Below are 24344 nucleotides of genomic sequence, written 5' to 3' on the forward strand. Positions count from 1 at the left end.
CCACATTCAGGTCCACAGGGAGCTCCACGCGGTCATTGATACAAAGCCCGGACTCTGATTGGCTGGAGGACCAGCGCCCATCCGGTCCTCCACGCGTTGCCATTGGTCAATCTGCTGCATGTAGACAATGAGGGGGCGGAACCCGAGCACACGTGCGGGTGGGCGGGGCTTTGACCGCCAGCCGCGCTGAGCTGGTGTCCAATCCGCAGTGTTTTGCTTCTGTAACCAGTGATATTGCTGCCAATGGGACACTGTGTGCTGGGAACGCCCCTCTGAGTCATTGTGACGGCACAATGGAGCCCTGCCTGAATCGGCCAATAGCAATCACTCTGCTCTGCGGTGACGTCTCCGGGTTCAGGCGCGCGGACCCGGGAGCCCCGCCCCCTCCCACTGTTCCCCCTTCCCCGACACACAAGATAATTTGTGTGTCTGCTTCCTTGTAATAAAAGGACGTGTGGTGTCACTTCCTGATGATTGATGTTCCTCAGGCTCATCGACCTCACTGCTACATCTGAGGTGTGATGTTTCATTTCTCAGTGACTGCTGACGCCTGAAGCAAGTTACTGAAAGACAAATAACTAAAAGTACAAGAGCTACACAAACTTAAACTAATACAATTATTACAGAACATAGAAAATCTACGCAGAAAGGTGACAGGTGTGCTAAAGCTCAGGAAGCAACATACACATTACAAAATACCATTTTTATTTTATTTTCATAAGAAATAAAAGTAACAGAAAATACATCACAACAACACCATGACAGAAACTGATAATCAAACCCACACTAATCTGTGTGTGTGAAGGAAAGTGACTATTTCTCTTTAAGTTAAAAAGGGAATACAATTTAAGACATAGCATTTCTCCAGCACTGACATTCACAATTAAACTACAAGAAGCTTCACGGGGTGGCACGGTAGCACAGTGGTTAGCACTGTTGCTTCACAGCTCCAGGGACCTGGGTTCGATTCCCGGCTTGGGTCACTGTCTGTGTGGAGTTTGCACATTCTCCTCGTGTCTGCGTGGGTTTCCTCCCATAGTCCAAAGATGTGCAGGTTAGGTTGATTGGCCATGCTAAAATTGCCCTTAGTGTCCTGGGATGCGTAGGTTAGAGGGATTAGCAGGGGAATGGTTTCTCCTCAGTGTGAACTCGCTGGTGTTTCCGCAGATTGGGTAAACTTTTAAATCTCTTTGTGCAGTGAGAGCAGCTGAACGGTCTCTCCTCACTGTGAATGCGCTGGTGAATCATCAGATCCGCAGCACTTTTGAAGCCACGCCCACAGTCAGAGCATTTAAAAGGTCTCTCATTGCTGTGAGTGACTTTGTGTGTTGTCAGACCAGATGACTGAGTGAATCCCTTCCCACACACAGAACAAGTGAATGGCCTCTTCCCAGTGTGAACTCGCTGGTGTACCCGCAGATTGGATGAGGTTTTGAACCTCTTTGTGCAGTGAGAGCAGCTGAACGGTCTCTCCTCAGTGTGAATGCGCTGGTGGATATTCAGATCCGCAGCACTTTTGAAGCTGCTCCCACAGTCAGAGCATTTAAAGGGTCTCTCATTGCTGTGAGTGACTTTGTGATTCTGTAGGTGGGATGACTGAGTGAATCCCTTTCCACACACACAGCAGGTGAATGGTCTCTCCCCAGTATGAACTCACTGGTGTGTCTGCAGGTGGGATGACCGATTGAATCCCTTCCCACACACAGAGCAGGTGAACAGTCCCTCTGCAGTGTGAAAGCGTTTGTGGGACATCAGTTCACCTGAGCTTTTGAAGCCTCTCCCACAGTCAGAGCATTTAAAGGGTCTCTCCTGGGTGTGAGTGACTTTGTGTTTCAGCAGGCTGGATGACTGAGTGAATCCCTTCCCACACACAGAGCAGGTGAACGGTCTCTCCCCGGTGTGAACTCGCTGGTGTTGCCGCAGGTTGGATGATGTTCTGAATGTCTTTGTGCAGTGAGAGCAGCTGAACGGTCTCTCCTCAGTGTGAATGCGCTCGTGCTCTCTCAGATCCGCAGCATGTTTGAAGCCGCTTCCACAGTCAGAACATTTGAAGGGTCTCTCATTGCTGTGAGTGACTTTGTGTCTGAGCAGGTGGGATAACTGAATGTATCACTTCTCACACTCAGAGCAGGTAAATGGCCTCTCCCCGGTGTGACTGCGTCGATGGATTTCCAGGTCACAGGGGGGTCTGTATCTCTTCCCACAGTCCCCACATTTCCACGGTTTCTCCATGGTGCGGGTGTCCTTGTCACTCTCCAGGTTAAACAATCAGTTAAATCTCACACAGAACACGGGTACAGTCTCTCCCCGCTGTGAATGCTGTGATGTATTTTCAGGCTGTGTAACTGGTTAAAGCTCTTTCCACACTCAGTGCACTGGAACACTCTCACTCGGGTGTATCTGTGCCTTGGTGCTTTTCCAGTCACATTGATATTAAAGACCTGTTTTCGCAGACAGAAGGGAGAAACATTTCTCCTTCTAGATTCAAAGGCTGATAATATTCAGGTTTGATGAATTGAGTGAGGGTGTCAGATGCTGGTGTGATGTTTGTTTCAAGATTTTGGTCTGTTAATCCTCACCTTCTCATATCCTGTATACGAGTTTGAAAAATTCAACAATGTCAGCACAGGATAGAAATTCAGAACAGACAATTCTAGTTTCTATGGAACATTCTTTCCTCTCTCATTCCCCAAAAGCTGTAAATCTCCATCCCACACACTCTCCCTCCATTCTCACTCTGCTGTATCTAATATTCACCCTCCCAATTCTCCTGAAGGTGCTGATTGAGGCTGATTGACAGATCCATGCTCACTGCTTCCTGTCCTGGGTAGTTTAACAACACCAGGTTAAAGTCCAACAGGTTTATTTGGTAGCAAAGCCACAAGCTTTCGGAGCCATAAGCTCCTTCTTCAGGTGAGTGGGAATTCCTCACCTGAAAGGGGGAGAAAAGAAAGTGTTTTACTCACAGATGCTGGCCTCTTTTAAGGACTGTTTAACTGTGTCGATTGCACTACTGAACCCTTTAAAATCACAGAACGAGTTTAACAAAAGCAGTCCAACAGTTACTATCCCACAGGAGGAATGCTGAGGACAGGAGGTAGATTGAATCTGTCCACTCCCCCAAGGCCTGGGGCTGCGCATGTCCAAGGGAGAGGGGAAGCTGCGCATGTGCAGTGCGGAGCTCTCCCCCCCCCCCCCCCCCCCCCGACAGAAGCCACAGCGATCAGTTTGGTGGGTTTTGGAAATTGGAAGTGCCACATGACCAGCTTGCGGGACTATTTCACCTCACGGTCGATTTCATGTTGCATCTAACAGGATTCGTTGTTTTCATTGGCTAAACAGTACCTTGGGTTCGATCTAAACATGACAATTTAAAGGAGAAACTTGTTTTTGGTGAATAAAAAGTCTGAAATAAAAATAAAAGGCAACAGGCTCATGGATAAATCAATCTTTTAAAGAGCTTGGGCCAGCTTCCCTGGTGGTCTAGTGGTTAGGATTCGGTGCTCTCACCGCCGCGGCCCGGGTTCGATTCCCGGTCAGGGAAAGTAGGTTTACTGTTGCGTAAAAATCCTGCGTTCCTTCCAGGTTTGTACCAGTTCTGTGGGAATCAGTGGTAGGTAGATTTCCTCTTTTGTGTCTGAATTGGAAATGTCACATACCAAGAACAAAAAAAGAGAGAGAAATAGGATACAAAGCGCTGACGATATAGATGGTGATGTGGGCTAAGATCTGGCTGTTGATGGAGTAGGTTTTGTTGTTTCCACTGACACAAATACCTCGCAGGTCTGGGTCCAAATCTCGGACTCAGTGACAAGAAGACCTCTAATTGTAACTCTCCGACCTCCAGTGAAGTGGAGGCAGTTTTCACTCAGAAGGCAGGAGCTTTGAGATTAACAGCGTGGGATGGAGAAAGACTCAGTTTGAACGGTGACGCTGCCGGAGGAATGGAGAGCTGGAGTTCACCCAGAAAAGCAGCAAAGTTGCTTCTTCTGTACAAACCTCCTTCTATACAAACAGTGGCCCCCAACTTGGGGCTGGAAACCACCGTCCATTAACGCTGATAAGTTAATGTTGATCAGCAGAATTACCACAAAATGGTTTATCACAGGTTGGTACTAACACTGCAGTAAAATAAAATGCAGTAGAATAGGACGGCATGGTTTCACAGTGGTTCGCAATGATGCCTCACAGCGCCAGTGGCTCAGGTTAAATTTCTCGGGTCACTCTGTGCGGAGTATGCACGTTCTCCCCGTGTCTGCGTGGGTTTCCTCCGTGTGCTCCGGTTTCCTTTCCAAACATGTGTGAGTTCGGTTGCTTGGCCATGCTAAATTGACCCGCCTGTCAGCGGGATTATCAGGGTAAACATGTGGGTTTCCGGGAATAGGGCGTGGATGGGATTGTTGTCGGTGCGCACTCGATGGGCCGACCGACCTCCTTCTGTACAATAGGGATTCTACGAGAATATCTCATTATTCATTTTGACTGGAGGAACCAAAAGAGGCAATGCAAATACAAATTGTTGTGGGTAATTGACGGGTTTGTGGAATGGGACGTATTTTTCTCTGTACTGTTGAAACTGGCACCAATATCACTCCTGTTTTCGATCAGGAAGTAATTCCAACTCCACTTAAATCATGTGCTGCAAGAAAACAATAAAGCTTGATTCCCTGACCAGGAATCGAACCGCTGCGGTGAAAGCGCCAAATCCTAACCACGAGATCACCAAGAAAACTGCCTGCGAGCGTTTTAATCTAACCTATCCATGCTAACTTGGCGCTTTGTTTCCATTTTAGCATTTTTTTGTATACCAGGGACAAGTCTGTCTGACAAGTGTCTATTGAATAAACACATTTACTGTGGATGCTGGAATCTAAAACAAGAACAGAAAACGCTGGAAAATCTCAACAGGTCTGAAAGCACCTGTGAAGGGAGAATAGAGCTAACGTTCAAAATCTGGATGACCCATCGTCAGAGCTGAAGACAAAGAAATTTGGACGAGATTTATACTGTAATGGTGAGGGATATGGGTGTGGGGTGGGTGACAAAGGTGCTGCATATAAATTAAGAAAAAGGGAATTTTAATGGTGGTGATCATGGCTGAGAAGGGTGCTGCTGGCCGCCCATTAAGAGACCAGAATGTGTAAACGGCAGAACAAAGGAAATGTAAGAGACGGCCCGAGTGGGGTGGAGGGAGAGGGAGCAACAAAATGGAAAGTGAGATTTTAAATAAACAATGCAATACATGGAAATTAAAAAAATAAATATATATATAAAAGAAGATATAAAACAATAAAAATAAATAAATAAGATCAAACGAAATAAAACAAAATAAATGGAAATTGGGTGAGGATGGAGGAAAGGAGATGCTCTGAAGTTGTTGAATTCAGTGTTAAGTCTGGAACGCAGTAAGTGCCGACTCGGGAGATCGGGCGATGTTCCTCCAGTTTGAATTGGAATTCCTCCTGATATCATTGTTTATTGCCCCTTCCGTCACGTTACAGATGATCAGGAGTAGACTGATGGTAATTTGCGGCGTTGGATTTGACCTGATATTTGTAAACCGGGCAATCTTGGGCAAATTGTAGCATTGGCGGTTAGATGGCAGTGTTGTAGCGTAGGAACAGCTTAGCTCGGATTGCGGTAAGATCTGAATCTGAATTCTTCAGCACCATTGCCAGAATATATTTTTATGACCGTAGCATTTGCTGTTTTCAATGCTTTCAACTTTCTTTTTCTTTAATTCAAATCAAATGGAATTGGCATTTTTTCCGTTCAGTGTCTTCCCGACTCTGTCTCTTTCTTTCTCTTTGTAGATCTGCGTCGGTTATTCCCTCGCTCAGTCTCTCCATCCAATTCCCCTCTTTTGTTCTTTTTTATTCATTATATTCTCTCCATGTCTGGGTGGAACCAAGCTTCATTGAATTGATTCCTGAGATGAGGTGGTTGTTGAGCTGGGCACACGTCTTGATCTTCAGTGGCGGAGGAGACTCAACGGGACATGTGATCCAATCCCACCTCATTGGTTCTGTTCACTGCCAATAACAGCTCTGGTAGCAATCACTTCTGATGGTGTCACTGATGAGAATTCGAGGACACTAAATTGAGGATAGCGCTATTTGTGGAGGACTGGGTTCAAATTCCCCCACCGTCAGATACTCACTTAATTTGCTTTAAACGTTAAGAATAAAGTTGGTCAAACACGTGATCGCCAAAATGTTTCGCAGTGGAATGTATTATCATTCATTTTGATGAGAGGAACCAGAAGAGGCAATGTAAAATGAGAAACTAACGGGATTGTGGAAGCAGTTTTGTTGCTTCTCCAGTAAACCTGCTTCAGCTGCAAGGACTGCTGTGTCTCTGCAGTGTAGTGGTTATCACGTTCATTTCACACGCGAAACGTTCCTGGTTCAAGACCGCGTAGAAACATTTCCAAATGCTTGTTATTGCTCACTGATTCATATTTCAGAATTATTCTCGTTTCTCACGAAACTTTAATTGAACTGTTGAGTTATTGCAGCATTTAAGTCGGGAATTGCTCTGTAATGGGAACAAAACGGAAGCTATGTGTTAGAGAGCAAGAGAGGATGGACTCACTGACACAAGGAATGATGGACAAGTGCAACATTGAGCTGGTGATGGTGGAGTCCGGGTGATCTATTGGTGCCGAATCAGTGTTTTCACCGCATTGGGCCCGGGGTTTATAACAGTCGATAACTAAGTAGAACATTTTGAATTTGCTCCGTTTATGGGGATAATTGGATCTGAACACAAGGAAAGAGGTGCGTTTTACTGGAATCATAAATTGATATCATGATTGAGTGCATGTGTCTCAGGCGAAAGTGGCCTGAAATGAAGCAATGACTAAAGCGATGATGATCAACTAATTGCAAATCTCTTAAATCAGCTTCACTGGAAGTTTCGTGGTCAGGATTCAGTACGGTGGTTCGAGTTTGATTTCCACCCAAGAACTGAATAACTTTCTATAATTCTTCATTGAATGCAAACACACCTCACAGCATCTGTGAAGGGCGAAGCAAGATTAATCTTCCAGCTGCATGAACTTGCACTAGAGTTGGAAAAGTCAGACATATAACATCAGAAATAAGCTCTGACGAAGAATCACACGGCAAACACACGGCAGACAGTGATCACAGAAAGTAACTGACACATTTCAAATTCTGCCGCTTTCCATTAACATCTTTGAACTTCGTATTGTCCATCTCAGACATTTCCTATGAATCAAATATTACCCACAAAATCTTCGCTCTGATGCTCGTTCCACTGGTTATAGAAGAGTAACTGTTAAAATGGGCATGCGGTTGGCTTCATAGCTCATAGCGCCAGTCATCGTGGCCGGCTGGTTAACGTGATGGAGTTTGAATCCATTGGGATTTCCCGCTTCTGATTATTCCTGGTTTTAACTCTGTGTCCACAGAGCGAATTGAATCAAATCCACCCAAACACTCGGGCGGTTCACATTTCCGTTCATTCACAAAAGCATCACGGAACCTGCAGTCAGAAATGGAACAGAGACGGAGCCAGGTTGTGTTTTCAGTGTGTTGTCTCTCCTTCGGCCTCTGTCACGCTGGGTGCGTGTATGTGTCTGGGTTTCTCTGTGTGCGTCAATGTGCTTTAGCTCCCCCTTGGAAATGAACAGCTTTTTACCGTCACAAAATTATCCACAATAGTTCAAAAGTTTAATCATGAAATGTTTCAGAGAAAAGATCAGAGTGAAAGATGTAAGAGGAGTTTGTAATGTTTGGAAGGAGGTGCAGCAAATAAATAGAAGACGGGAATGATGTTACTGCTGACTGAGAGGAATGCAATGTAACGGTGGGGATTTTATTGATCGGTTAACTGTAAACTTTGAATTCAGAACAAGCTGAGACACCAGATGGAAACAGCGTTTGGCTTCACGTATGTTAAGAAAGGGTGCAAGCATCGCTACAGCAGGAGGACGGTTCGCTTAGTCGCAGCATATCAGATGTAATTTCAGAATCGTCGATTGCAGCCCCACGTTAGACTCCATCGTGTTTAAACTTTGCTGCTTTCCTGGGTGACTCCAGCTCTCCATCCCTCCGGCAGCGTCACCAATCAAACTGAATCTTTTTCCATCCCGCTTTGTTGACCTCAGTGTCTGAATGAAAACTGCAATCAATAAAGGTGAAAGAGTTTAATGTTCATTCGGTGAGAAGTTTTCTTCTTAGCCTGGGAATTTTTATCCAGAAATGCGTGATATTTTTGTCAGTGTAAACGGTTAAATCTGGCCCATTAACACCCTGACGTTACCTTGCATCACGATCTCTATCGGCAGAACCTTACAACCTATCACTGTCCTTCACTCTCTGTGTTTGTCCTTGACCTGTTGCACATGTGACATTTCCAGTTCGCAAGCAAAACTACAAATTTCACTCCACTGATTCTGACAGAGCTGCTATCGATCAGGAAGTACTTCAAGTTTTTTTTTCATTGCAAAAAAATCTTAGTCCATCGAAGCCAGTCTGCGACCCTGAAAACGCCGATCCCTCACCACTAGTTGACCAGGATCCCACCTGCCCGATTCTCCCAGATACTGATTACAGCAATGTGCACAGTGCCAATTATCCACAGTCACACTCTCCTTCCTGTCTGTTAAGGTTAGAAATTGTTCACATTTTCACACTGGCTTCCAATGTGACGAAAACAGAAGGTGAACAGCTAACGCTGTTCACTGGATTTACTACAATAAAGTTTATAACAGGTCGATGCTCACATTGCCCTTTGAATGTGGTGAGCTGCAGTGAAATTCAATGCAGTTGAAGGTAGAGTACTCATTATTTTAGGAGGAAACAGCAAGGGCAATGTCAATATGAATTGCTGTGGGTAATTGACGGAATTGGGGAATGGGAATGGTTTTTCTCACTGCTGTTCAAACTGGCACAGGTATTGCATGATTATTTGCGGGCTGCTATTGCGTGTTGGGTTCCGTGGTGTAATGGTGAGCACTCTGGGCTCTGAATCTAGCGATCCGAGTTCAAATCTCGGCGGAACCTTGCTTTAATTAGTCAATGCTGATGGTTGATTTGCCGGAGGGCGTTTCGTTCAATTTTTTCACAAAGTACGAATCGAGAGGGCAATTTGTCAGCCAGTTCAACTGCAATTACAATGCGCATTGCTGAGCCTCTGGCGCCAGATGCCTGCCGCGTCAATGTCTTTTCATATTTTATCTTCTCTTTAACTCCTCTGTCGAAAGAAAGGAGCAGCTGGTGCCAAACAGCAACAGCCATTCGAATGGAGTCCAGCAATTATTGTGCAAGTGTGTGTGTGTGTGAGAGAGAGAGAGAGCGAGTGTAGGTACGTGTGTGTGTTTTGGGAGAAAAGTCTTGTGTCTTCGGTCACAGTGCAGTCGATTCCATGGTGTAACGGATCGCACTCTGGCCTCTCGCTTCCGAACTCTTTAAATTGGGACAGATGAGTGAGTGAATGACACGACACATGAAGATGGACCCCCCTGTCTACAGTGGCTTCCCTGTCTCTCAGCGCATTGTATTCCTGAGCTATCATCCTCTGGGGCTGATGCAATGACACCAGGAGAGGCATCCGCTGCAGCGTCTGCAATTTGATTGCCGTGGAATTTGCTGAGATTTCGTCAATGTTTAGATTTCCACTTTCTGACTATTTAAAATAAAATGCCCTCCTGCAAACCCATCATAGGTTTTAGCAAAAAAAAGCAAGGCTCCGCCACGATGCAAACTCGGGCTGTTGGATTCAGATTCCAGAGCGCTCTCTGGTACACCACATATCCCAGAACGCGCCCACCGCTGGCAAATGGTCACTCGAATAATTTGATCTCTTTCCTTCGGTGTGACAGCAACAGCAAGTGTGACAACAACGTATCGTTATGCGCCACCGTTGAAAGCAGAAACGCTCAGAAGACAGAGTGCCCCAAATCTACAGCAAATCATTTCACCGCAAGAGCTTTCGGGAGATATCTCCAGAAATAGTCAGGTTTCGCAGGTCATTTGCAGTTCCTTGACGGGTTCTGTGTTCCGTGGTGTAATGGTGAGCTCTCTGTCCTTTGAATCCAGCGATCTGAGTGCAAATCTCGGCGGAACCTTCCTTTCCTTCGCCAATGCTGATAATTGATTTTCTCAAGAACATTTCGTTTACATTTTTCACCAAGTACGAATCGAGAGGACAATTTGTCAGTGCACTTTGCTGAGACTCTGGCGCCAGATGCTTGCAGCATCAGTGTTTTTCTTTTTTCATCTTTCGCCACTCTTTGACGCTCTGTCGAATCAAAGGAGCAGTTGGTGTCAAACAACAACAACCCTTCGACTGGAGCCTGGCAATAACTGAGCAAGAGTGTGTATGTGTGAGATCGGGGTGAAAGACCTCCTGCTTTCAGCTGGCGCCCTGTTGGTTCCATGGTGTAACGGTGAGCATTCTGGACTTTGAATCCAACAATCCGAGTTCTAATCTCAGTGGAACCACTATTCTCAACACCCAACTCTTGCTTAACTGCGGACAGGTGACTCAGTGAATGATATCGGACAACTGTGCGTTTTGTGGTTAGCACTGCTGCCTCGCAGTACCAGGGCCCGAGGTTCAGTTCTGGCTTCGGGTGACTGTGTGCAGTTTGCACATTCTCCCTCTGTCTGCGTGTGTGGAAGAAAACCGAGCACCCGGCGCACAATCCAAAGATGTGCGTGTTAGATTGATTGGTCATGTTACGTTGCCCTTAGAATCAGGGGACTAACAGGGTAAATATATGGGATTACAGGGATAGAGCCTGGGTGGAAATACTGCTGGTGCAGGCTAGATGGGCCGAATGGCTTCCTTCTGCACTATAAAGGTTCTGTGAATCACCCTCCGAGCTCTTTATATTCTTGAGCAATTGTCCTCTGGGGCTGAAGCCGTTTCGCGAGGACAGTGGCTCCCAAACGTTTTTCACTGGGCCGCACTTTCGGAATAAAAATCTGCTCGCGCCACACCAAAATTTTTATTGATAAGAAATGCATTCAAAAACAAAAAAAAAAGGCCTTTCCCCCCAGCAGTGCTTGATTCATAACATAGAACACAACTACTTTCTAATATGATCAAGCAACATCCAGAAAGTATAAAACAATGCAGCGACATAAAAACATGATTCATTCCCAAAATATACTTATAGACGAGCCTCTTACATATGGAACCTTAAGTAAGTATACAAACTCAATGAGAGCTGTGAGCATGTTTTTGTCGGCTAATCTCATTTATATTAGATGTAATTTGAGACAAACAAACTCTCATCTCCTCATCAACACAAAGAAGCCTTTCTCTTTTCTGGTCTTTGATATTTGTCAGAACTAAAAATCCCTGTTCACAACAATATGTCGTTGAGAACTGTAGAAGAATCGCTAATATTCTTGAAGAGATGTGTGGATACTGTTTCTGGTTGTATATCCAAAAAGAGTCCAGTGGCATACTCCCGTGTTTCATTTTCAAGGTGCTATCACTCGAAATGCAGGCCATTTCCTCCTCCTCATCCAATGTCAGACCTGAACAGCTGGAATTCGCAAAGTGGTCTCTAACACAGTCGATTTTTTCTGTCGACAACGATGGGAAGTAATGATCAATCTTTTCTACCAGTGTTACAAGATGTTCCTGTCTGAGGCCGTACGATTCATTGCTCGTTTTAAAACTTTTTACCAGTGGGAAAATTTCGAGGTTATGTCACATTGATCTTCTGAGCCAGAGCTGAAGCTTTTTTTTGAATGCAGTTAGTTTGTCTCCAGTTGTGAGGATATTGTCATCGCGGCCTTGCATACTGGCATTGAGCACATTCAACCGGGAAAAGATATTGGCCAAATATGCCAGCTTTGCACACCAGTCATTGTCATCCAGTTGGTGGTACAATGGGGTCCCTTCTTGTTCCAAAAATTCTCTTAATTTGTTCTTCAGCTCCAACACCCGATTTAAAACTTTTCCGCGGGACAGCCAGCAAACCTCTGAGTGCAGAATTAGGCATTGATGTTTTGATTCTATGTTAAGAAAGGGAATAGAAATGACCCTGGTAATTATTGCCCGGTTAGTCTTACTTCGGTGGTTGGTAAGTTGATGGAAAAGGTCCTTCGGGATGGGATTTACGACCATTTAGAAAGATGCGGATTAATCCGAGATAGTCAGCACGGATTCGTGAAGGGCAAGTCGTGCCTCACAAATTTGATTGAATTTTTTGAGGAGGTAACGAAGTGTGTTGATGAAGGTCGGGCAGTTGATGTCATATACATGGATTTTAGTAAGGCGTTTGATAAGGTCCCCCATGGTCGGCTTATGATGAAAGTAAGGAGGTGTGGGATAGAGGGAAAGTTGGTCGATTGGATAGGTAATTGGCTATCTGAGCGAAGACAGAGGGTGGTGGTGGATGGAAAATTTTCGGACTGGAGGCAGGTTGCTAGTGGAGTGCCACAGGGATCAGTGCTTGGTCCTCTGCTCTTTGTGATTTTTATTAATGACTTAGAGGAGGGGGCTGAAGGGTGGATCAGTAAATTTGCGGATGACACCAAGATTGGTGGAGGAGTGGATGAGGTGGAGGGCTGTTGTAGACTGCAAAGAGGCATAGATAGGATGCAAAGCTGGGCTGAAAAATGGCAGATGGAGTTTAACCCTGAAATATGTGAGGTGATTCATTTTGGTAGGACAAATTTAAATGTGGATTACAGGGTCAAAAGTAGGGTTCTGAAGACTGGAGGAACATAGAGATCTTGGGGTCCATATCCACAGATCTCTGAAGGTTGCCACTCAAGTGGAGAGAGCTGTGAAGAAGGCCTATAGTGTGTTAGCTTTTATGAACAGGGGGTTGGAGTTTAAGAGCCGTGGGTTATGTTGCAACTGTACAGGACCTTGGTGAGACCACATTTGGAATATTGTGTGCAGTTCTGGTCAACTCACTATAAGAAGGATATGGAAGCGCTGGAAAGAGTGCGAAGGAGATTTACCAGGATGCTGCCTGGTTTGGAGGGTAGGTCTGATGAGGAAAGGTTGAGGGAGCCAGGGCTGTTCTCTCTGGAGCGGAGGAGGTTGAGGGGAGACTTAATAGAGGTTTATAAAATGATGAAGGGGATAGATAGAGTGAACGTTCAAAGACTATTTCCTCGGGTGGATGGAGCTATTACAAGTGGGCATAACTATAGGGATCATGGTGGGAGATGTCGGAAGGATGTCCGAGGTAAGTTCTTTACGCAGAGAGTGGTTGGGGTGTGGAATGGACACGTGTGGAGTCAGACACTTTAGGAACATTTAAGCGGTTATTGGATAGGCACATGGAGCACACCAGGATGATCGGGAGTGGGATAGCTTGATCTTGGTTTCAGATAAAGATCGGCACAACATCATGGGCCGAAGGGCCTGTTCTGTGCTGAACTGTTCTATGGGCGGCACGGTAGCACAGTGGTTAGCACTGCTGCTTCACAGCTCCAGGGTCCCGGGTTCGATTCCCAGCTCGGGTCACTGTCTGTGTGGAGTTTGCACATTCTCCTCGTGTCTGCGTGTGTTTCCTCCGGGTGCTCCGGTTTCCTCTCACAGTCCAAAGATGTGCGGGTTAGTTTGATTGGCCAGGTTAAAAAAAAAAGAAGAAATTGCCCCTTAGAGTCCTGAGATGCATAGGTTAGAGGGATTAGCGGGTAAATATGTGGGGGTAGGGCCTGGGTGGGGTTGTGGTCGGTGCAGACTCGATGGGCCGAATGGCCTCCTTCTGCACTGTAGGGTTTCTATGATTCTATGTTCTATGTCTTTACAGAGTTGAGCAAATAACTGCACCTTGAGTTGTTTTGCTTTGATGAAGTTCACAATGCGCACAGTCCGATCTCGAACCAACTTTAAATCAGTTACAAGGGTCTTGGTGATTAATGCCTCTCTGTGTAAAAAACAGTGAGTTGATATTACATCTGGATTTTTCTGTTTGATGAGTGCCGCCAAGCCTCTCACATTCCCTATCACACATGGCGCTCCGTCCGTACCAATTCCAACACAAGAACCCCATGAACTCTCAACTTTTTCTAAATACTCAAGCAAGGTTTGGAAAATATCTTGTCCTCTGGTATGTTTTTCAAGTTCCTTGCAAAATAGAAACTGTGATTATTTCGTCATTGTGAATGAATCTGATATAGGCAAGCAACTGTGCTTTTCCACTAATGTCGGTCGATTCATCAACTTGAATGGCAAATTTAGAATTCTTCATACTTTCGGAAACACGCTTCTCATTATTAGCTGACATATCAACTATTCTTGTGTGAATTGTATTATCAGACAAAGGAATTTCCATAACTTCTCGCTCAGCATCATCACCAAACAAAGTTTTCACAATCAAGCTGCAGGCAGGCTGAATCAATTTTTCAGCTATTGTATGTGGTTTTGTCTGTTGAGCAATCAATTCAGTCACTTGGTAAGATACAATCTGCATCTTATCGGAGACTGCCATTCGTTTTTTGAAATATGATGGTTGGCATTTCTGCTGTTCCAAAAGCCTTTCAAAATATTGAACATCCTTGTTTGCCAGATTTCCATGTTTTGACAACAGATGTCTTTTCATCGTGCTTGGGACCATATTGGAATTGGAAATCTTCTCACCACCGATCAAACACATAGGCCGAGGTATGTTTTAATCTCCAGTCCATTTGAAACCGAGACTCAGATAGCTATCCATATATTGTCGACAAACTTTCTTTTTTGGAGGTTTGCTTGGGCCTGCTACTGGTGTAGAATTAAACGACTCTTCTTCAGCACTCTGTTCGAACGGCGATTCTGGATCACAACGTGTACTCGGATCGTACTCAGCATCACTTGGTGCTCTTGCTCTCACTTTGGACAAATATCTATCCATGTTTAAAAGTTTCTTTGATTGTCCAGCAGGCCTCAAGGCCGGATCAGATCCTATGGGTCCCGAGTTTGCAGCTGCGGGGATTTTATCTGAGTTCTGGCCCAGTGCCGTGGCCGCCATGTGTAGGTTAGGAGATTAGAGGGGTCAGTAATTCAGGGTGTGGGGATAGGGCCTGGTGCAAGCTGCTCTGTTGATTAGTGGGGCAAGTATGTCAGGGAACAGGGATAAGGCCTGGGTACAGGTGCTCTGTTGATTAGTGGGGTCAGTACGTCAGGGGACAGGGATAGTGCCTGGGGAAAGGTGCTCTGATTAGTGGGATCAGTATGTCAGGGTGCAGGGATAGGGCCTGGGTAAAGCTGCTCTGTTGATTAGTGGGGTCAGTATGTCAGGGGACTGGGATAGTGTCTGGGTAGATGCCCTCTGTTGATTAGTGGGGTCAGTATGTAAGGGGACAGGGATAGGATTGGGGAAAGGTGCTCTGTTGATTTTTGGGGTCAGTATGTCAGGGCACAGGGAAAGGGCCTGGAGAAAGGTGCTCTGTTGATCAGTGGGGTCAGTGTGTCATGGATAGGTCGTGGAAAAAGGTGCTCTGTTGATTAGTGGGATCAGTATGTCAGGGTCCAGGGCTCAGGCATGGGAAAAGGTGCTCTGTTGATAATGGGGCCAATATGTCAGGGGGCAGTGATCGGGCCTGGGTAAAGGTGCTCTGTTGATTAGTGGGGTTCATTTGTTAGGGTACAGGGAGAGGGCCTGGCTAAAGGTGCTCTGTTAATTAGTGGGGTCAGTATGTCTTGGTCACCGGGATAGGGCCTGTGGAAAGTTGCTCTGTTGATTAGTGGGGTCAGGGTTCCGGGGTAGGGCCTGCGTAAAGATGCTCTGTTGATTAGCAGGGTCAGTATGTTAGGGGACAGGGATAGGGCCTGGGTAAAGGTGCTCTGTTGATTCTTGGGGTCAGTATGTCGGGGTACAGGAATAGGGCCTAGGTAAATGTGCTCAGCTGATTAGTGGGGTCAGGGTGCAGGGATAGGGCCTGGGAAAAGGTGCTCGGTCCATTCGCAGGGTCAGTATGTCACGGCACAGGGATATGGCTGGGGAAAGGTGCTCTGTTGATTTTTGGGGTCAGTATATCAGGGTACAGGTATAGGGCCTGGGTAAAGGTGATCTGTTGTTAGTGGGGTCAGTATGTCAGGACACAGGCATTGGGTCTGGGTAAAGATGCTCTGTTGATTAGCAGGGTCAGTATGTCAGGGGACAGGGATAGGACCTGGGTAAAGGTGATCTGTTGATTAGTGTAGTCAGTATGTCAGGGTACAGGAATTGGGCCTGGGTAAACGAGATCTGCTGATTTGTGTGGTCAGTATGTCGGGGTACAGGAATAGGGCCTAGGTAAACATGCTCTGCTGATTAGTGGGGTCAGGGCACAGGGATAGGGCCTGGGTCAAGGTGCTCTGTTGATCAGTGGGGTCAGTATGTCAGGGGGTAGGAATAGGGTCTGGTAAAGGAGCTCTGTTGATTAGTGGGGTCAGTATGGCAGGGATAGGGCCTGGGGAATGGTGCTCTGTTGATTAGCAGGGTCAGTATGTCAGGGTGCAGGGATAGGGCCTGGGTATTTGTGCTCCATTGATTAGTGGGGTCAGCATGTTAGGGTACAGGGATACGGCGTGGGTGAAGGTGCTCTGTTGATTTGTGGTGTCAGTTTGTCAGGGTACAGGGATAGGCCCTGGGGAAAGGTGCTCTGTTGAATACTGTGTTTTGTATGTCAGGCTTCAGGGATAGGGCCTGGTGAAAGGTGCTCTGTTGATTAGTGTGGTCAGTATGTCAGGGTACAGGGATAGGGCCTTGGTAAAAGTGCTCTTTTGATTAGTTGGGTCAGTAGTCAGGGTACAGGGATAGGACCTGGGAAAAGGTGCTCTGTTGATCCGTGAGGTCAGTATGTCAGGGTACAGGCATCAGGCCTGGGTAAAGGTGCTCTTTTGATAAGTGGGGTCAGTCTGTCAGGGTCCAGGGATCGGGCCTGGGGAATGTTGCTCTGATTAGTGGGGTTAGTCTGTCAGGGTACAGGGATAGGGCCTGGGTAAATGTGCTCTCATTAGTGGGGTCAGTATGTCAGGGTCCAGGGATAGGGCATGGGTAAAGGTGCTCTGTTAATTTGTGGGGTCAGTATATCAGGGTACAGGGATAGGGCCTGGGGAAAGGTGCTCTGTTGATTTGTGGTGTCAGTACGTTAGGGGATAGGGATAGGGCGTGGGTAAAGGGCCTCTGTTGATTAGTGGGGTCAGTATGCCAGGGTACAGTGATAGGGCCTGGGGAAAGGTGGCCTGTTCATTTGTGTGGTCAGTATGTCAGGGTATAGGGATTGGGTCTGGATAAAGTTGCTCTGTTTATGAGTGGGGTCAGTCTGTCAGGGTAGAGGGATAGGACCGACATAAAGGTACTCTGTTGATGGGTGGTGTCAGTATGTTAGGGTACAGGGATAGGACCTGGGAAAAGTTGCTCTGTTGATTAGTGAGGTCAGGAGGTTAGGGCATAGGGATAGGGCCTGGGGAATGTTGCTCTGATTAGTGGGGTCAGTATGTCAGGCCTGGTAAAGGTGCTGTGTTGATTAATGCGGTCAGTATGTCAGGGTACTGGGATCGGGCCTGGGTAAAGGTGCTCAGTTTATTAGTGGGGTCAGTATGTCAGGGGAGAGGGGTAGGGCCTGAGGAAAGGTGCTCTGTTGAATACTGTGTTTAGCAGGTCAGGGTTCAGGGATAGGGCCTGGGGAAAGGTGCTTCTTTTGTTACTGGGGTCAGTGTATCAGGGTACAGGGATAGGGCCTGGGGAAAGGTGGTCTGTTGGTTAGTGGGGTCAGTATGTCTGGGTACAGGACTAGGGCCTGGGAAAAGATGCACTGATTAGTGGGGTCAGTGTGTTAGGGTGCAGGGATAGGGCCTGGGTAAAGGTGCTCTGTTGATTAGTGGGGTCAGCATTTCAGGGGACAGGGATCCGGCTTGGCTAAAAGGATGAGATGTGAAGGAATAGGTCCTATTAAAGATGAAGACGGGAGAGTCTGTACGGAACGAATAGAAATGGAAGAGAGGCTTAATGAGTATTTTGCCTCGGTTTTCACAGAGGAAAAGGACCTGGGTGGATGTAGTGCTGGCTTGCGGTGGACTGAAAAGGTTGAGTGTGTGGACTTTAAGAAAGAGGTTGTGTTGGAATCTTTGAATGGCATCAAGATAGATAAGTCGCCGGGTCCGGATGGGATGTACCCCAGGTTACTGTGGGAGGCGAGGGAAGAGATTGCAGAGCCTCTGGCGATGATCTTTGCGTCGTCAATGGAGACGGGAGAGGTGCCGGAGGATTGGAGAATTGCGGATGTGGTTCCTATTTTCAAGAAGGGGAATAGGGATAGCCCAGGAAATTACCAACTGGTGAGTCGAACCTCAGTGGTTGGTAAGCTGATTGGGAAGATCCTGAGGGAGAGGATTTATGAGCATTTAGAGAGGTTTGGTCTGCTCAAGAATACTCAGCACAGCTTTGTCAAAGGCAGATCGTGCCTTTAGAGTCTGGTGGAGTTCCTCGAAAATGTGACTAAACATATTGACGAGGGGAAAGCGGTAGATGTGGTTTATATAGATTTTAGCAAGGCATTTGAGAAGGTCCCCCATGCAAGGCTTCTAGAAAAAGTGAGAGGGCATGGGATCCAAGGTGCTGCTGCCCTGTGGATCCAGAACTGGCTTGCCCAAAGGAGGCAGAGAGTGTGTATAGATGGGTCTTTTTCTAAATGGAGGTCGGTCACCAGTGGTATGCCCCAGGGATCTGTTCTGGGACCCTTGCTGTTTGTCATTTTCATAAATGACCTGGATGAAGAAGTGGAGGGATGGGTTGGTAAGTTTGCTGACAACCCGATGGTTGGTGGGGTTGTGGATAGTCTGGAGGGATGTCAGAAGTTACAGAGGGACATAGATAGGATGCAAGACTGGGCGGAGAAGTGGCAGATGGACTTCAACCCAGATAAATGCGTAGTGGTCCATTTTAGCAGGTCAAATGGGATGAAGGAGTACAATATTAAGGGAAAGACTCCAAGTACTATAGAGGATCAGAAGGACCTTGGGGTCCGGGCCCATAGGACTCTGAAATCGGCCCTGCAGGTGGAGGAGGTGGTTCAGAAGGCGTATGGTGTGCTGGCCTTGATCAAGCGAGGGATTGAATTTAGGAGTCCGGGGATAATGATGCAGCTATATAAGACTCTCGTCAGACCCCACTTGGAGTACTGTGCTCAGTTCTGGTCGCCTCATTACAGGAAGGATGTGGAAATGATTGAAAGGGTGCAGAGGAGATTTTCAAGGATGTTGCCTGGATTGAGTGGCATGCCTTATGAGGATAGGCTGAGGGAGCTCGGTCTTTTCTCCTTGGAGAGACGTAGGATGAGAGGAGACCTAGTAGAGGTATATAAGATGTTGAGAGGCATAGATCGGGTGGACTCTCAGAGACTTTTTCCCAGGGTGGAAATGGCTGCGACAAGAGGACACAGGTTTAAGGTGCTGGGGGATAGGTAGAGGGGAAATGTTCGGGGGCCGTTTTTCACACAGAGGGTGGTGGGCGAGTGGAATCGGCTGCTGTCAGTGGTGGTGGAGGCAACTCAATAGGGACTTTTAAGAGACTCCCGGATGAGTAGATGGGACTTAATAGGATGGAGGGTTATAGGTAGGCCTGGAAGGTAGGGATATGTTTGGCACAACTTGTGGGGCCGAAGGGCCTGTTTGTGCTGTAGTTTTTCTATGTTTCTAAATGTGCTGATTTGATTAGTGGGGTCAGTATGTCAGGGTACAGGGATTTGGCCTGGGTAAAGGTGCTCTGTTGATTAATGGGGTCAATAAGTCAGGGCACAGCGATCAGGCCTGGGGAAAGGTGCTCAGTTTATTCATGGGATCAGTATGTCAGGGGAGAGGGGTAGGGCCTGAGGAAATGTGCTCTGTTGAATACTGTGTTTTGTATGTCAGGGTTCAGGGATAGGGCCTGGGGAAAGGTGCTCCGTTTGTTACTGGGGTCAGTGTATAGGGTATAGGGATAGGGCCTGGGGAAAGGTGCTCTGTTGATTCGTGGGGTCAGTATGTCAGGGTACAGGGATAGGGCGTGGGTAAAGGCGCTCTGTTGATTAATGGGGTCAGTATGTCAGGGTACAGGGATAGGGCGTGGGTAAAGGCACTCTGTTAATTCATGGTGTCAGTATGTCAGGGGCAGTGATAAGGCCTGCGGAAAGGTGCTCTTTGGATTTGTGGTGTCAGTATGTCACGTACAGGGAAAGGACCAGGGTAAAGGTGCTCTGTTGATTAGTTGGGTCATTATGTCAGAGGACAGGACTGGGGCCTGGGGAATGTTGCTCTGATTAGTGGGGTCAGTATGTCAGGGCATAGGGACAGGGCCTGGGGAAAGGTGCTGTGTTGATTCATGCAGTCAGTATGTCAGGGTACTGGGATCGGGCCTGGGAAAGGTGCTCTGTTGATTAAAGGGGTCAGTATGTCAGGGCACAGCGATAGTGCCTGGGGAAAGGTGCTCAGATTATTCGTGGGGTCAGTATGTTAGGGGAGAGGGGGAGGGCCTGGGGAATGGTTCTCTGTTGAATACTGTCTTTAGCATGTCAGGGTACTGGGATAGGGCCTAGGTAAAAGTGCCCTGTTGATTAGTGTGGTCAGTCTGTCAGGTTCCAGGGATCGGGCGTGGGAAATGTTGCTCTGATTAGTGGGGTCAGTATGTCAGGGTCTAGGAATAGGGAGTGGGTAATGGTGCTCTGTTGATTAGTGGTGTCAGTACGTGAGGGGACAGGGATAGGGCCTGGGTAAAGGGGCTCTCTCGATTAGTGGGGTCAGTATGCCAGGGTACAGTGATAGGGCCTGGGGAAAGGTGGTCTGTTCAGTTGTGTGGTCAGTATGTCAGGGTATAGGGATTGGGTCTGGGTAAAGGTGCTCTGTTTATTAGTGGGGTCAGTCTGTCAGGGTAGAGGGATAGGGCCTGAGAAAAGTTGCTCTGTTGATTAGTGAGGTCAGTATATCAGGGCACAGGGATAGGGCCTGGGTAAAGGTGCTCTGTTGATTTGTTGGGTCAGTATGTCAGGGTACAGTACTAGGGCCTGGGGAATGTTGCTCTGATTAGTGAGGTCAGTATGCCAGGGCAGAGGGATGGGGCCTGGGTAAATGTGCTGTGTTGATTCATGCGGTCAGTATGTCAGGGTACTTTTATCGGGCCTGGGTAAAGGTGCTCTGTTGATTAAAGGGGTCAGTATGTCAGGGCACAGCGATAGGGCCTGGGGAAATTTGCTCTGTTGATTAGTGGGGTCAGCATGTCAGGGAACAGGGAGAGGGCATGGGTAAAGGTGCTCTTTTGATTAGTGGGGTCAGTATGTCAGGGGACAAGGATAGGGCCTGGGTAAAGGTGCTGTGTTGTTTAGTGCAGTCAGTATGTCAGGGTACAGGGGTCGAACCTGGGTAAAGGAGCTCTGTTGATTAGGGGGGTCAGTATGTCAGGGCGCAGCGATAGGGCCTGAGGAAAGGTGCTCCGTTCATTAGTGGGGTTAGGATGTTAGGGGAGAGGGGTAGGGCCTGAGGAAATGTGCTCTGTTGAATACTGTATTGAGTATGTCAGGGTTCAGGGCTAGGGCCTGGGGAAAGGTGCTCCGCTTATTAATGGGGTCAATGTATCACGGTACAGGGATAGGGCCTGGGGAAATGTGCTCTGTTTATTAGTGGGGTCAGTATGTCAGGGTACAGGGATAGGGCCAGGGTCAAGGTGCTCTGTTGAATTGTGAGGTCAGTATGTCAGGGGACAGGACTATGGCCTGGGAAAAGATGCTCTGTTTAATGGGGTCAGTATGTTAGGGTGCAGGGAAAGGGCCTGGGTAAAGGTGCTCTGTTGATTAGTGGGGTCAGCATGTCAAGGTAAAGGGATAGTGCGTGGGTAAAGGTTCTCTGTTGACTAGTGGTTTTCAGCATGTCAGGGTACAGGGATAGGGCCTGGGGAAAGGTGTTCTGTTGATTACTGGGTCAGTATGTCAGGGTACAGTGATCGGGCCTGGGGAAAATTGGTCTGTTCATTTGTATGGTCAGTGTGTCAGGGTATAGGAATTGGGTCTGGGTAAAGGTGCTCTGTTGATTAGTGGGGTCAGTCTGTCAGGATAGAAAGATAAGGCCTGAGGAAAGGTACTCTGCTGATGGGTGGTGTCAGTATGTCAGGGTACTTGTATCGGGCCTGGGGAAAGGTGCTCTGTTGATTAAAGGAGTCAGTATATCAGGGTACAGGGATAGGACCTGGGTCAAGGTGCTCTTTTGATTAGTGAGGTCAGTATGTCAGGGGACAAGGATAGGGCCTGGGGAATGTTGCTCTGTTGATTACTGTGGTTAGTATGTCAGGGGAGAGGGGTAGGTCCTGAGGAAAGGTGCTCTGTTGAATACTGTGTTTAGTATGTCAGGGTTCAGGGATAGGGCCTGGGGAAAGGTGCTCCGTTTATTACTGGGACCAGTGTATCAGGGTACAGGGATAGGGCCTGGGGAAAGCTGCTCCGTTTATTAGTGGGGTCAGTATGTCAGGGGACAATGATAAGGCCTGGGGAAAGGGGCTCTGTGTCCAGGGATCGGGCCTGGGGAATGTTGCTCCGATTCGTGGGTTCAGTATGTCAGGGTACAGCGATAGGGACTGGGTAAATGTGCTCTGATTACTGGGGTCAATATGTCAGGGTCTAGGGATAGGGCATGGGTAAACGTGCTCTGTTGATGAGTGGGGTCAGTACGTGAGGGGACAGGGATAGGGCCTGGGTAAAGGTAGTCTGTTCATTTGCGTGGTCAGTATGTCAGGGTATAGGGATGCGGTCTGGGTAAAGGTGCTCTGTTTATTCGTGGGGTCAGTCTGTCAGGGTAGAAGGATAGGGCCTATGTAAAGGTACTCTGCTGATGGGTGGTGTCAGTATGTCAGGGGACAGGGATAGGGCCTGGGGAAAGGTGCTCAGTTTATGAGTGGGAACACTATGTCAGGGGAGAGGGATAGGGTCTGAGGAAAGGTGCTCTGTTGAATACTGTGTTTAGTATGTCAGGGTTCAGGGATTGGGCATGGGTAATGGTTCTCTGTTGATTAGTGGGATCAGTATATCATGGGACAAGGATAAGGCCTGGGGAAAGTTGCTTTGTTGATTTGTGGGGTCAGTATGTCAGGGTACAGGGATAGGGCCTGGGTAAAGGTGCTCTGGTTATTAGTGGGGTCAGTACGTCAGGGTACAGGGATAGGACCTGGGAAAAAGGTGCTCGGTTGATTTGGGGGGTCAGTATGTCAGGGTACAGGGATTGGGCGTGGGTAAAGATGCTCTGACTTTGGGGTCAGTTTGTCAGGATCTAGGGACAGGGCGTTGGTAAAGGTGTTCTGTTGATTAGTGGGGTCAGTATGTCAGGCTAAAGGGATAGGGCCTGGGGAAAGGTGCTCAGTTGATTCGTGGGGTCAGTATGCCAGCATACAGTGATAGGGCCTGGGTAAAGGTGCTCTGTTTATTAGTGGGGTCAGTCTGTCAGGGTGGAGGGATAGGACCTCGGAAAAGGTGCTCTGTTCATTAGTGAGGTCAGTATGTCAGGGGACAGGGATCGGGCCTGGGGAAAGGTACTCTGTTGGCCAGTGGGGTCATTATGTCAGGGTACAGGAATAGGGCTGGGAAAAGATGCTCTGATTAGTGGGGTCAGTATGTCAGGGTACAGGGATGGGGCCTGGGTTAATGTGCTCTGTTGATGAGTGGGTTCTGGAGTCAGTATGTCAGGGATTAGTGGGATCTGGAGCGAAAGTGATCTGAAATGATGCAACAGAAACAGAGAGGGTGACCAGCGAAATAAAAATCCCTGATATTATCTATTGTGGAAGTCACATTTTCGGGATTCGACGCCACGGAGTGAATAACTTCTTATCTAATTCTTCATTAAATCAAAATACGCCTCACAGTGTCTGTTCAGGGAGAAACAACGTTGATCTTTCAGCTGGTTGAACTTGTATCAGACTGGAAAAGTCAGAGATGAAACATCAGCAATGAACTCTGAAGAAGAATCACATGGCAGACACACGGCAGACATTTATCACAAAAGGAGCTGACACATGTCTAATTCTGCCTCTTTCTAGTCCTTCTCCATTCAGACATTTCCACATCCGTCAGATGCGACTCACCTGAAAATGTAGCCTGTTCCTCGTTCCGCTGATGATGATACAGTAACTCCCTGCTGAACCCAGCAATTGGCTCCATAGCTCAGTGGGTAGAGGAGATTGGGTGTAATGTTGAAAAGTGACAAGATGTTCTCTTGTTCGTAAACGAGGGAAGAGCAAAGCATGTTTGAAAATGTGAGCTGATTTATCAGTGATGATGTTCAAAATGACTTGGGTGCTTTTGTAAAAGGAACGCGGGACATGAGCGCGCAGGTGCAGCCGATAATTAGAAAGGGAAATGGAAGTTTGGTCTTTCATGCAAACAGATTGGAATACAGGAATAAGAAAAAAACTTGCT

The 24344-nt window shown here is 47.3% G+C and overlaps 1 protein-coding gene and 2 non-coding genes across 3 annotated transcripts in view; 2 read left to right on the forward strand and 1 right to left on the reverse strand.

Moving 5' to 3' along the window:
* LOC144484124 (uncharacterized) overlaps positions 1-10140 on the reverse strand; it is an 89664-nt gene extending 79524 nt beyond the window's left edge. The window contains 4 exon segments of the mRNA XM_078202673.1: positions 1402-1522; positions 2963-3020; positions 6595-6761; positions 9950-10140. Coding sequence (XP_078058799.1) covers positions 1402-1522; positions 2963-3020; positions 6595-6761; positions 9950-10140 — 537 coding nt within the window.
* trnae-cuc (transfer RNA glutamic acid (anticodon CUC)) lies at positions 3473-3544 on the forward strand. Its single transcript has one exon. It is a non-coding gene; the product is annotated as a tRNA-Glu (tRNA).
* Positions 8961-9032, forward strand: trnaq-cug (transfer RNA glutamine (anticodon CUG)). Its single transcript has one exon. It is a non-coding gene; the product is annotated as a tRNA-Gln (tRNA).
* Positions 10141-24344: the final 14204 nt, after the last annotated feature.

Source organism: Mustelus asterias, unplaced genomic scaffold (assembly GCF_964213995.1).
Source record: "Mustelus asterias unplaced genomic scaffold, sMusAst1.hap1.1 HAP1_SCAFFOLD_92, whole genome shotgun sequence".
Lineage (NCBI taxonomy): Eukaryota > Metazoa > Chordata > Chondrichthyes > Carcharhiniformes > Triakidae > Mustelus > Mustelus asterias.